General features: G+C 49.0%; 4 protein-coding genes across 4 annotated transcripts; 3 read left to right on the forward strand and 1 right to left on the reverse strand.

The window, feature by feature from the left end:
- Window positions 1–476: 476 nt before the first annotated feature.
- Window positions 477–2,022, forward strand: L226DRAFT_520589 (uncharacterized protein; the record flags this gene model as incomplete). Its single annotated transcript, XM_067678654.1, has 6 exons — window positions 477–618; window positions 641–736; window positions 789–961; window positions 1,111–1,179; window positions 1,292–1,391; window positions 1,844–2,022. 6 exons carry the CDS (start codon window positions 477–479, stop codon window positions 2,020–2,022), a joined length of 759 nt encoding a protein of 252 aa, XP_067538723.1.
- Window positions 2,023–6,318: 4,296 nt separating this feature from the next.
- L226DRAFT_567834 (uncharacterized protein) lies at window positions 6,319–6,795 on the forward strand (the record flags this gene model as incomplete). The annotated part of the gene is made up of 2 exons (XM_067684087.1): window positions 6,319–6,450; window positions 6,586–6,795. 2 exons carry the CDS (start codon window positions 6,319–6,321, stop codon window positions 6,793–6,795), a joined length of 342 nt encoding a protein of 113 aa, XP_067538724.1.
- A 1,286-nt stretch (window positions 6,796–8,081) lies between these two features.
- On the reverse strand, window positions 8,082–12,777 carry L226DRAFT_284536 (structural maintenance of chromosome protein 3). The gene is made up of 17 exons (XM_067673587.1): window positions 12,581–12,777; window positions 12,434–12,523; window positions 12,275–12,379; window positions 12,023–12,219; window positions 11,590–11,964; window positions 10,832–11,536; window positions 10,635–10,780; window positions 9,799–10,582; window positions 9,547–9,745; window positions 9,239–9,486; window positions 8,887–9,183; window positions 8,759–8,833; window positions 8,625–8,709; window positions 8,522–8,571; window positions 8,416–8,458; window positions 8,204–8,367; window positions 8,082–8,136 (listed from the first exon to the last, which is right to left on the reverse strand). Exons 1-17 carry the CDS (start codon window positions 12,618–12,620, stop codon window positions 8,119–8,121), a joined length of 3,621 nt encoding a protein of 1,206 aa, XP_067538725.1. The 5' UTR covers window positions 12,621–12,777; the 3' UTR covers window positions 8,082–8,118.
- Window positions 12,778–12,856: 79 nt separating this feature from the next.
- Window positions 12,857–13,556, forward strand: L226DRAFT_457681 (N-terminal nucleophile aminohydrolase; the record flags this gene model as incomplete). Its single annotated transcript, XM_067675388.1, has 3 exons — window positions 12,857–13,007; window positions 13,063–13,348; window positions 13,409–13,556. 3 exons carry the CDS (start codon window positions 12,857–12,859, stop codon window positions 13,554–13,556), a joined length of 585 nt encoding a protein of 194 aa, XP_067538726.1.
- Between the last annotated feature and the right edge of the window lie 47 nt (window positions 13,557–13,603).

The raw sequence follows: 13,603 nt of genomic DNA on the forward strand, positions 1-13,603 counted from the left end.
GTCCTTCCATTGGACCTCCAACCTCCGACCCTCAACTTCTGTTCTCGTCTCTGTTCCTAATTCTCTGCTTGACTCTCTTATTCGTAGCTTGCTCCGGTATAAACTCTGGAGCCTCTTGTCGGACTTCCGCAAATTGAAGACATCAATGTATCTTCGGGTGTTGGTCAATAACTTCACCAAAGTCTTCACTTCCCGTGCACTATCAGACTTCGGACTTCAGACTTCCCTTCGGAGTTCGACTTGTGCGCACAGTCCTAACAGCTTCAGATTGACTTCAACAAGCTGGCAGAGTGCATGTCCATCAAAGACAGTGATGGCAACATCCACCATGCAGTACGGAAGTTTCATCCTGGTTCGCAGACCATCTCAACAGAGTTTGGTTGCGCTCGTGCGGATTGTCCCAAGCTATTGGATGAACATAAGGTGAAGCGAGAGGCCAGTATTCCTCATTGTGTGTACCTCAACAAGCAACATCAATGTATGTCACTCTCCCCCGGTGCCTCAACAATGTGTTCCTCATAACCTTTTTACCAGACACAGCAAATGCAGCTGCATCAAAGACAGCAAATCCTAAGAAGTGCAAGGCTCAGATACTCCCAGGGACTCTGCATCAGGTACGTATATGTGTTCGTTGTCACAGTCCCCACACCAATAGATGGTGTTCCTATAGCTCCGAATGCGAAGAAGTCCAAGACAGCACTCACAGCGGACGACTTGTCGGACACGAATGCATCCGGTATATCTTATTATCAACCTGACGTGCCAATGCTGACAATCCTGCCTCATAGCTAGGAAGAGGAAACACCGTGATGAGTCCGATGAGTCTGATGATGAGGTAGACAAACTCCAGGACGATACTGAAGGGGAGCTTGACAAAGACAGCTCCTATCGCAAGAGGATGCAGCTCGACATGGCTGCGCCTTCGCATGTCTGCTCAAAAGGTGTTCAGTGTGGTTTCGCCGTGTGTATTATTGCTCACATCCCTTTCAAGACCACTGTCATTTGCATCCGGGACTACCAAATGCTGAGCTGTACATTGAGATACTCCCTCTGCACCCAGCTTCTGACCCTTCTAGGTCTTCAAAGTCTTCATCTACTGTGTACTACTAGGTGGGAAGTGGGCCATTGTTGGCAGAAATGATTGATGAGGTAAAAAAGGGTATTGAGGGAATAGCACAGGTGGTTTTTATGGCCTGCATATGCCAATACCTCTCAAAAATCTGATTTGTGTGCCAGGTTACAGGTTTTGATGACTCATGTGATGCTCTCATGTTATAGCCATGGACTGTAGGATTCTATTGATATAGCACACAATATGTTTTCAATTGAAACTGAACATCAAGCATCCATGGACACACCAAAAGACAGCCCATACTTCCCAATTTGGGCAAGTATATTTTGCTTCTAGCACATTCAGGTTTGATCAAAACATGTTTGTGCTATATCAATGGGATGGACCATGGCTACAACATGGAGGTATCACATGACCAGGCCACAACCCGTCCCCTGTACATAAACATGTTTTGGGAGATTTTAATGTTGTGCCCTTTTTGGTGTAGCTGGTATCATGGCTGGTCTGAATATATTTTGTAGTTATACAATCATATTCAAGTTATTTCTCGCTTACTTTGTATGTGATATGCGTGAAATTTGATATAGGGGCAGGTTACATATGGATGCATGTTTGTGCCAAATTTCAGCCAAAACAGACCACAGGGGGCCAAGATATTGCAGTTACAACATATGAAAACATATGAAAACATATGAAATAAGCGCCAAATCACAAGGCTGGGAGCCAGCCATCGTCTTAGGGAATAGCACGGGTTGCCCGCGGGTTTTTCAGGACTGCCCGTACCCGTACCCGCGGAAAACCCGGCCCGTGAACCCCGGGTACCGCCGGGTTTTGCATTAAGCGCCGGGTACGGGTCAAACCACGGGTACCCACGGGTACACCCTCATGTTGTAGGCATGAACCGTGGGATTCTAATGATATGTCACACGAATTTTTCCGATCAAAACTGAGTGTGCTAGAGGCGAAATAAACCTGCCCAAATCCGGAAGTATAGGCTGTCTTTCGTGCCGGCGGGCGCTTATTTACCATTTTGGGCGCGAAAGACAGCCCATCCTTCCGGATTTGGGCAACTTTATTTTCAACATAGCACACTCAGATTTGATCGGAAACATATGTATGTTATATCATCAGAATCCCACGGTTAGTGGCTACAACATGAGGTTGTGCAGGTACCCACGGGTTTACCTAGCCATACCCGCATCCTTGAAAAGTTAAAACCCGTGGGAAACAGATACTTATACCCGCGGATGTACTTACCCACGGATATTCCCACAGATTTATCCTTGGGTACCCACGGGTTTTGCTAACTCGTGCTGGGCCCTAGCCTCGACCTTGTTTCTGCACATCCACACCTACACCTTCCCATGAGAACCTTCGTGCGGAATACATGCCACTGACTCAGACTACGACCTGTGCCAGTCGTGTTGCATGTCCACCTGCAAAGTATGATCCATGAGAGCTGTCTGGTTGGAATCACGTGTTCATACTTCTCATGCTTGCCCTTGAGGAGGAGATAGTGTTACAGCATGTGCGCCTAACACATGATGTCATGGCCATTTCATAGACACTTGTCCATTTTTGTATGTTCACATGCTCATTCTCGACTTGTTCTGCTCCATCTCCATTCATTCCTAGCTCGCAGCCTCTGTACTTAGCACACAGCTCATCATGTTTGTATCCTCGCTGAATCAACGCCAGTCCTGGCACCCTTCTCTCGCTTCCTCATTCTTGTGCTTCTCTGGCTTCTTGTCACCAACACACAGTCCCAGATGCTGGTATGAAGGCCCAGAACCATCCTCAATCATGGATCAAAGTGGGGTAACTTCTTCAAGGCCTGTCGAGTGACCTTCTGAGCCTTCTGAAACTGGAAGAAGTGGTGAGCTTCAAGATGGAGCTGAGTGTACCCTCATCTTTCTCAGGGAGAATACTAACCAATGCAAGTTGAATTACAGATACTCCATTGGATTGAAGCTCAAGAAAAGATGTACTGGTATAATTGGACATCTAAGTAATCAAACTCCTCCAGAGTAACATTTAAAATGCACACCAGGTTGTCGTCTGAGCTTCTGTCTCAATTGATGACTAAGGTCAATGATAGCATCAAGTTCATGATTTTGGAGTCCAGGGAGAGATATGAACTTGAAAGCTGGTACAGGATGTTGCTGGCTGAAAGCTGTGACATGTCAGGGCTGCAGTCCACTATTGGTTTCATTTAGGAGTGGTATTTACCAAAAAAACTACATTGCACTCTGAGATAAGGCTGAGCACAGCTCCAGGTCACTTGCAGGTATATCTGCAGGTATTGTGAGCTGGAGCTGCAATGATCTGGATCTGCAGATCACAGATCAATGCAGATCTAGGTCACTGCAGATCCAGATCAAAGTTCAATATACCAATGAGCTGCAGGTGATCTGTGAGGTAGAATGAAAACTTCATCAAATAGTGATAAAATACCTTGATATGTATGTTCAATGCATATATTGCTTGTGGATCAAAGGCAATGAGCTGGATCTGGAGCTGCAGTGACCTGGATCTGCAGATCCAGATCAATTGGCAGCTCAGATCTGCACAGCTCTGGATCAGAGCTCTTGATCTGCCATAAGCTGCAGGTTCAGCTCCAGGTCATCTGTAGATCGAGCCGTGCTCAGCCTTACTCTGGGAAGTAATATAAGGGGTGATTACAATTGATGAGGAACAAAGAGAGTGTTCCTTAGGTACAACAATTTCTGCCCAGCCCAGGTAACAATAACTGATGTTCGTGGGAACAAAATTTGGACTCTGATAGTCTCAAGTTAGTATTTGGTTCACCCTGAGTAAGAAAAGTTCTTACTTGCAAACACCTACTCTAGGGTTAGGGTGCACAGCTTTAGGGTTGACTAAGATGCCCCTAGACACCCTCATTGGTGCTCATTCAGCACACAATATTGAGCCTTCAGATATGATTCGAACATTTAAGTTGTGGTAGAGCATTGATAGTACATATACTATAGATAGGCATACAAAGCACTATACTATTATATATGATCCACAAAGTTCTAGACCAACCTTATTGATTGTCCAGGGTCCTTAAAGCGACCTAGCCTTGAATGCAATGCTGCTTCTCCACTAAGGTACATGATAGATTGTGAACCAGTGCTCATTGTAAGCCAGAATTCTATTGCAACTCATCTGTGCATATTGTATCTATCACATTGTGATACATATAATAATCAACTGGCTTTTGCTCAAACTGTTATGGTAGACCTAATGTGTTCAAGTGTTAGTAGTACACTGCACTGATAATATACCTTGGCATTAGGTATCAGAACACTAGTCTGACAAGGACTAGAAGTGGGAGTGTTGTGGCAACAGTAACATCAAGGGTCTGCTATTGAACAAGAGGACAAGTACTGAAAATAGAACAGGTCAGAACTGGGGAACTGAACACAACCCCAACTGGACTTTCTTCAAACCTTTTCAAGTTATGACCTCATTACCCTCCTTCTACTCATTATGACTTACTTGGACTTCCGCTCTGTCATCTGCTCACACCATGATTGTATCCATTACTTATACTTACTAGGTTTGTTTGTTTGTTTCTACCTCATCACATCTGCTTTCTATCTCCTATTGACTCTCTACTCCTATTAGACTCTGACCAGACATTTGAATATCATATATAAGCCTTACCTTACAGTTGTATGGTTCCTCAGTTCTGATATCTCAATCTGACTTGTCCTGAAACCTCTGTCTGAATTCTGTCTGACCTTCCATCAGACCTCTAATCTCTGACCTCTGACCTCTGACTTCTGTTCTAGTCTCTGTTTTCAACTCTCTGCTTGACTCTCGTACTTGTAGCTTGCTCTATTATAAACTCTGGGGCCTTTCATTGGACTTCTGCAAATTGAAGACAGATGTATCTTTAGGCATTGGTCAATAACTTCACCAAAGTCTTCACTTACTGTGCACTATCAGACTTTGAACTTTGGACTTCATCACCGGACTTCCTTCCCAAGTTTGACTTGTGCACATGGTCCTAACAGCTACACTGACCATCATAGTATGATGGCACAATAATAGTTTAGAGATCTATTTGTAATATAGAGCTATAGTGAGAGGATAACAGTTGTGACTCAACTGTGGTTAAGAATATTCACTAGTTGTGTACTCTTAGCATATAGACTTTTGATTAGTGATTAATATTGAATTTTCAACACATATAAGCTTTCCAATGGACCAATGATGTCAAAGGCATTCAGTGAGAATAAGAGTCAATAAAGATACACATCAAGGTGTTCACTACACACACTAGACATAAGGCTAAACACAGATCTATCCAAAATATATGCTTTAAAAACATTCCAAATGGATAAGATTTGACAAAGATATGCAATAAACAAGTTTGCTGTTATGTGTAAGTATCAGTATATACAAGACTATCATAAGTACGGCCAATTCAACATCAGTTTTAGTGGTCTAGTAGCTCAAGCTACTTGCTGAGCATGTTATCCATTGCCTCTGTCTCATTATTACTTGCTAGTATTACTTGCTGCATGTGGCCTTGAAACTAATGTCATCCAGTAATCATAACTGAAACCCATTCTATTCTCATTGTTTGACTGAAAAGGTGACATCTTTATAATAGACTAGAGTCCTTATAGAATCTATAATAAGTGTCACTACTTATGTTTCTTAGCAGTCTATTGAGCTGCTGTTGAAACAAGGTGTATTGCATGTATTTTCACGTGTTTTATGTCCAGAAAATGTTGCATGATGCATCAGTGGCTCTTGGACTGAGACATTTTCTGGCTGAAAGTCGGCCACTTAGGTAACCTCATCTGGCCAATGGGAGGCCACTTTTGGCCCGGTCAAAAAGCAGATATGCCTGTCATGTCAGTGCATGAGATCCCAAGGGGACAGCAGGGTGTCGAGGTGAACAATCCTGACAATAAGTATGATGTGACTGAAGAGATGTCAGCCGAGGAGCTTGCTCAATTCGAAGAAGACGTGCGTCTCGTGAAATTGGTTCTAGGGAAAGTGAGTACCAATCTCAAACGATTGGCGAGCCCCCACATGCCACCAGACCGTGGTTAACAAATGCTTATCTGCTGTGATGTGTGTACACCCAGATCTGCAGCCTCTCCTTCAATATCATCCATTCAATGATGAAACTCCTGCTAGTGTGGAAGTCGCTGTGCAGAAAATATGGGTTTGAGCTGAACTTGCTTCCGCATGATGTCAAAACCCAGTGGAACTCGACTTAAGATATGATTACAGCCACTCTGAATTATCACAAGGTGGTCAAGAAGATATGTGCAGAGCAGAAGTATAGGTTGCACAAGTTCAAGCCATCGCAGCAGGAGTGGGTGATAGCGAAGCAGTTGGGTAGCATCCTTAAGGTTCGTGTTCCGCCTGAAACTGCTGACAGAACATGAACTTTATTTTTTTGTTCGCACTCGTTCCACTTGCCACGGACTCTCCGCACTACACTACTGCTACTCATCTACTGGCTGGACATCTGTGCACCTTGCTAGGTCTTCAAAGATGCAACACTCTTCTTCTCGCACAGCACCCCCAATTTGGCCAAAGTCATTCCTGCAATTGACCACATCGACCAGCTCCTTACCACCACCGAAGTCTCACAAGGCTCGGACTATGACAGTGCCATCCAGGTTGTATGCGGTCTGGGCAAGAAGACCCTCAACAAGTTTTACTTTCTCACCGACACCTCCATCAACTATTGAATTGCCATGGGTATGTATTCCATCATGTTGAGCTAGAAATTGTGATCACTAAATGTGTCCCGGCAGTGCTCCATCTGACGTACAAACTCGAGTACTTCTGCAAGATGCACTGGCCCAAGTTTTGGGTCCAAGTTGCATGTGAACTTGTCCAGACTGAGTACCACGAGAACTACGCTAGGTGCACCTTCACTGGCGAGCACGACCCCTCAAACTCAGAGTCCTTGGATGAAGAGCCTCCTCACTCGCACTCTCAGGCAAGCACTGGCAGCCGTGCGCTTTTCAATGACAATGAAGATGAGGATGATGATGAGGAAGATAATCTGCAAGGGGAGGAGTCAGATCAAGAGAGGGAGGGTACGACCTCTTCTTGGGCCGTCATGGTATTTTTTTGGACATTTCATCCTCATGTTCCCCCTCTCTCAAGTCTCTATAGTCCCATCTAATGATCATGTCCCTCAGGATGAAGAAACAAACATTTTCAATGCCCTGGAGTTCAACCAGGTTACTGCGCACACCGAGCATCAGTACTTCTGAAAATCCATTATTGATGATTATTGTATTATTTGGCATTAATCAGGGGTCCGAAAAACAACCAACTTCAATTGACCCCATGTATCATGGTATACACTTTCTGGGTTGTATTATGTAGGAAGCATGCAAAATTGAGCATGTCGGCAATAAACAGCAGGCAGAGGGTTAGGGGGGGTCAGAGAAATAATACAATAATAGCTGATAATAGCCACCCGTGGGTGTGTGGGACGGGTTTCTTGCAGGGCCAGGGCCGGGTCATATTCAAGAGCCCCACAGGATGCCCCCTGACACACCCTAAGTATAACCAGCTCTTAGCCAGTTATCTCACTTTCACCACGATCTTACTAGTGTTCACTTTCAATAAAGTGAACTGGGACTAGCAAGAGTTCAGCAAGGTAGCTGAACAGAATGACCTTTCAGGCTTAGGTTTAAAGTCACACTCAAAAGTGTAACATGCAGCAAGTGTTAGCAAGATTTCATATTGAAGCACACTCAGAGGCTCCTCTTGGGGAATTTAATGGCTGTCATCACTGAACTTAGGACTGGTTGAAGGGTGTGGGACCAGGTCTCCATGTGTCACACATTATTGGCCAGATCAAGAACTTCAGACTTCAACATGTGGTGAAACCCCGCATCTAAATCCTTACGGAGAGTCATTCACTGTATGTATCACGACTACATTTGATACAAAGAAACAAATATATAGTACATCAAGATAATGATAGCAAACTAACAAGAATAGCAGACCCGACTACAAATCACCACCTGGACAAGACTCTACATGGCAACAAATCACTGCGCTTGTGCCTCCTTCATGCACAAAAGCCGACACGGTCAGACAGATTTTGTATGCGCATGCGGATAGGATAAGACGAACCTGTTCCACAAATTCCATGGCCTCCTCCCGCTTGATCGACCGGATGGTACTGATCTTCTGGTTGTTGAAGAGTACACCATAGAATTTGTCGGCAGTAGCCAGCATCTCCGGACGGAAAGTTGTTGTGATGAACTGAGCGGTGACAGAGAGATCATGGATCATTGCTACGAGGATGTCAGGGAAGCTCCGACTAATGCAGACATGCCACATACCGGCAACCGCTGTTCGGTACTGAGCGTCGAGATTCGCATCAATCTGGAGGCACAGTGAGTTCACTGGACATTGTTAACACAATATGTATGACGTATCGCGGCGTACCTCATCGAAGAGATAGAATGGCGCAGGGTCGCACTTCTGAATTGCAAAGACTTGAGAGGACGTCAGAATCACTGTCCTTGGATCGTAATCTAGACATGCTCACCGGTTGCAAGAGCGACAAGCGATTTCTGTCCACCAGACAACTGCTGTATTCGCAGGCCTTCGTCGACTTTTGAGTTGAATGAGACCTAAAAGATGTGTCAGACAGCGTGTATGACGCCTCGAGTGGCAACGAACCCGAATCGACACGCCAGTGTAGTTGTCAATGGAACTTTGTTGTGTCTCGTCCACATCCTCCGCATCTTCCTCGTCCTGCAACATACGACTTTGAGCGTGTGGTCATTCGCCAATGATGTGGAACACACCTGGTCAATGCGTCTCTGGATAACCAGCCGACCACGCCCAGCAGGGACGAGCTTCTCGAACACCTCCTCGAAGTTGCTTGCGACCTGCTTGAACGTACGTTCGATCGCTTCGTCTTTCCGTTGATCAAGAACTTCGACGAGCTCCTGGATCGACCCCGCGGACTTGTCGAGCTCTTCCCGCCGCTGGAGCAGCTGGTCACGCTGCTTCGTGAAGTTGTTGTACTGTTCGAAGGCCTTTTTATTGACGTGCGCAAACTTCTTGAGACCTTCGTTGACGGTATGGAGCTTCTTCATGATCTGTACACGACGAGCATCAGCTTCATGAATTCCAGATGAGATGAGAGGAGCATACGCGGTCGAGCTTGTCATTAGTGTACTTCTCAAACGCCTCCTCGGGTAGTACACCGAGGTCACGGATATTGCGGTTGCACTCGTCCTTGCGGTTCAAAAGCAATTGCCGCTTCGTGAGGTATCGTTCGGTGCTCTTCTGCTGTTTCGAGATACCCCGAACGTCCTCCGCCTGCTGCCCCTGCACCTTCTCCAACTCGCTCCGCTGCTCTTGGAGCTGATGGTTGGTCTTCTCGATCTCCTTCTCCGTCTCTGTTGTGCTACGATCAACAGGGGCACCCAGGAGGGATAAAAACTTCAAAGACAACTCACCCTGAATTTTCTTCTGGAGGGAATCGATGGAGTTGTTCAGTGCTTTCAGCTCGCGTGTCTTGGCGTCGAGAGCATCTTCAGAACTGGCATCACCAGCCTCTGACGCGCCCAGTCCCTCAATCTTCAGCCGCAACTCTTCGCGACGACGCACAAGTCCCTCGTTGAGTTCGATCTCGAGCAGGTTCTTTCTGGCGCTGATCTGTGAATACTCGTCAGCAAAGAGGGCAAGAAACTGTCTACAAGCCAACTAACCTCGGACTTCTCCTTGTCTAGCTCGACGAGCCTCCGTTGCCGCTGCTCAACATCACGACCAAGCATCTCGATGAGGTCCTCTTCCTCCGCCGTGAGGTTCTGTGCCAAGGGGCTGTCCAACTCGGCCCTGAATCCCTCGAGCTTGGCATCCAGCGCGCTCAGCTCGGACTTGAGTCCCTCGACCTCGACCTCTAACCGCGCGATCCGCGCCGAATGACGCTCCTTCTCCCTGAGCAGCGCCGCAATTTCGCTCGCAACGTTCTCACGCGCCGCACGGGCCTGATTCTGCTTCGCGGTCTTCACCTGGATGTCACCCGCGGTCTTCGTAATTTCCTGTTCGAGGGTAGCGATAGTCGCCTTGACCTCCTTCAGACGGGAGTCACTCTCATTCCACTTGGCCCGCCAGGTGGTGACGTTACGGATGGCCTCGATGCGTGACCGTCGTACATCGTGGTAACCTCCAGTCAGCGCACCCTTGCGGTCAACCTTGTCACCGTCGAGGGTGATGGTGTTAATACCGTGGCTCTTCACGTATGCGGCCGCGATCGTGAGGTCACGGCAGACACAAGTCTTGCCAAAAACCTGCTGGAAAGCCTTGGTGTGCTTGGGGTCGAAGCGCAGCTTCTCCATGAGGGGTATAGCGTCTTGGGCGTTGGGCACCGGGGGAATCTTCGGCTTGAGTCGGTTGAGGGGCATGAAGGTCACTCGTCCGCTCCTCTCGCGCATCATGGTGGCCAAAACACGTGTGGCGGTATCGTCGGTGTCAACCACAACGTGGAACAAACTGGCGCAGGATAAATACACCTCAACATCGTGACTGCAGACCATGGGCGCACCTGTTACCCGCCGTCAGTTCGATTGCAATGTTGAATTTGTCGTCGGTTGTCTCAAAGAGGCGATATAGAGGTCCGTATACACCTTCGTACTTGTGCGGATCGGAAGCGACGATGCGGTCAATGGAACGCAGGCCATTGCCAGTATCCTGCGATGGCTAGTTAGCAGCCGTCCCGCGCTAACACAGAGTCTGACCCACCTTGTCCATCATGCTTGCAAGCATCCTCTCCGCACTGCGCAACTCATCAGCAGCATGCGTGACAAGCGACTCTAGCTTGGCGTCCTCTCGCCACAGCTCCTTGCGCCGTTCTGTCTTCTCCGCTTGCTGGTCCTTGAGCTGTGCGATCTCTTCGCTGAGTAGTCGAACCTGATTACGCGCATCCTCGGCCCGCCGCTGGGTATCCTCCACGTTCTCGTCGATCTCCCTTAGCGACTGCTGCGCACGTCGGAGTTCTTGCTCGACACCGCTGAGCGAGTTCGCCTGAGTCCTGCGGAATTGCTCCATGCTTGCAATCTCCGCCCTGAGGTAGCGATCGCGCTCTGCCTGGGTACGAAATTTGTCCAGCCGACCTCGCTTGGCATAGAGAGCTTCAAGCCGGGCCTTGGCCTCCTCGAGTTGCCTCTTCTCGCCGCTCTCGGTCGCGCGGATTCGCTCCCAGTCAGGGATGAGCTCAGCAAGTTCTTGTTGCTTCTCCGCGATCGACGCTTCCACGGTCTCCAATTCGATCTCAAGGGCCTCGCGTCTTCCGCCTGCTCGCTGGGCAGCAAGACGGAGGTCGCTAATGGTGCATTCGAGCTCCGTCCTCGAACCGATGAGGTCCGTGAGCTCGGACTGGGCTCCTTGGCGAGTGAGATTGAGGGTAGTGAGGTTCGTACGGGTTTGGGCAATGGACCGCTCAAGTGTCTGCCGGCAGCGATCAGGTGGTTACAAGCCAGTAGATATCATGACAAACGTACCTGGACTTGTTTCTCCCGATCGTTGAATTGCTCGCGCCGCACATTAGCGCTGTGCACCTCTCCACGCCGCTCCTCCTCGATCTCTTCGAGTGCAGCGCCAACGTCCTCGAGCTCCCGCTGGTGCAAAGCGTACTCAAGGCACCTCCGCTCCTTGTCCTTCTCCTGGAACTCCTTGAGTTCTTCCTTTTCTTCCTCGAGCTCCGTCAGTCGGTTGTCGATATACTCCAAGAGCTCCGCAATCTTGGTTCGCTTGGAGTCCGTTTCCGCCATGATGCGTAAAGACTCGGTACGGCGTTGCTCGTAGACCTTTGTACCGGCGACCTCCTTGAGGAGGGCTAGTCTCTCGTGATCTTTTGCGTTCGTGAGAGCAGTGATCTTGGGTTGAACGCGACTCAGGCAATCACTTGTGCAAAGAGGGATGGGGAAGACATACCCGTCCTTGTGGAACGATGTAGTAGGGGTTGCTCTTGCTGAACCCTGCGCTCTCCAAGAGGTTCATAACATCGGCCTTGCTTGCACTCTTCTTGTCCAAGCTGTACTCGTCCTTCTTGAGACCAATTGTGCGCCGGAGGATGACCTCGTCTCGTCCGGTGGGGAAACGGTTGTCCGAGTTGTCGAACACGATCTCGACTATGTAGGCGGTCTTACAGAAGGCTCTTCATAAAGGCAGAGAAGACACGCTCACCAAAGGCAGACAGTGTTTGGGTGGTGGAGACGCCCTCGTGCAGCAGAGACTGCCGCTCTTCTCGGGACATGGAGGTGTATGCATCGGACAGCACGAAACGGATGGCTAGTGGGGGGCATTGGCACAGGAAGCGCATGTATCTCAATGCACAGCACGCACCCGCAAAGAAGTTACTTTTCCCCGACCCGTTGCGACCAACCACCACATTGTGCCGTGGAGAGAAGGGCTCGATCTGAGTCTGGTCGCGATCTGCGTGCAGACTGTCAGCATACATGGACGCGTAGTAGCCTGAGAGGGAGGACTTGCAGGACTTGAATCCCTGGATGGTGAGTGTTTTGATGTACATGGCGGGTTCAAGGGGACATGGGGGTAGCGGAGGACGTGGTTCGCGCTTGAAGCAGCTCGCGTCGCGCTCAGCCACTGTCGGCGCTACGCGACGCGTTGACTCCACGTGACCCAGAGAGATAAGATAAGATTGCGGTCAAGGCCGACTTACGCGTCCCAACGCGTGTCGCGACCAAGGCCAAGGACGCGCCTCCAGCTTCACCTCCGCCACCCACATCCTTCTCCTTCTCTCTGACCATGGATATCTCATTCGCACTGACGGGCAAGGGCTACGTCATTCTTGCCTCGGACACGACGGCGGCGCGGTCTATCGTGAAGATGAAGGTGGATGAGGACAAGATCAAGGTGCTGAGCCCGCATCTGCTTATGGCGTACTCTGGCGAGCCCGGTAGGTTTGCGCAATCTCGGTGTGAAAGTTAACTAAGTTGTTTCTCGTACTTCAGGCGACACAGTGCAGTTTGCAGAGTACATCGAGCGGAACATCCGTCTGTACCAGATTCGCAACACGTACGCCCTGCGTCCGCCTTCGGCAGCGTCATGGATTCGACGGACGCTTGCGGACTCGCTGCGGTCGCGGAAGCCATACGCGGTGAATCTGCTGATTGGCGGATACGATACGAGCACCCATCAGCCGCACCTGTACTGGGTGGATTACCTGGGGACGATGTCGGAGGTGCCGTTCGCGGCGCATGGGTACGGAGCGTACTTTGCGCTCAGCTTGCTTGACCGGTACGTATTTGGATGTGTGGATGGGATGGGAGGGAAGATGGGCTAATGAGTGGGGAGCAGTTATCACGACCCGGAAGCGCCGCTGGAGGAGGGACTGAAGACGCTGCGGAGATGCCTTGACGAGGTGGCGAAGCGGTTAGTGGTGACACCGGAGAAGTACAAGGTGAAGGTGGTGGACAAGGACGGGGTGCGGGAAATAGAGATCTGAGCAGCGATGGCGATGGCGCCGAGCTGTGTTGTACTACTATAAGACAC

This window comes from Lentinus tigrinus (assembly GCF_003813185.1).
Source record: "Lentinus tigrinus ALCF2SS1-7 unplaced genomic scaffold L226scaffold_5, whole genome shotgun sequence".
In the NCBI taxonomy this organism is placed as follows: Eukaryota; Fungi; Basidiomycota; class Agaricomycetes; order Polyporales; family Polyporaceae; genus Lentinus; species Lentinus tigrinus.

Excerpts from the sequence above, each read along its gene's own strand:
- L226DRAFT_284536 (XM_067673587.1), bottom strand. The coding sequence starts at position 12,620 with ATGTACATCAAAACACTCACCATCCAGGGATTCAAGTCCT. Across the intron at positions 12,220-12,274 it reads CCAAACACTGTCTGCCTTTG|TCGAGATCGTGTTCGACAAC; the intron begins GTGAGCGTGTCT and ends CCGCCTACATAG. Across the intron at positions 8,572-8,624 it reads GCTTGTCGCTCTTGCAACCG|TCTTTGCAATTCAGAAGTGC; the intron begins GTGAGCATGTCT and ends CGTCCTCTCAAG.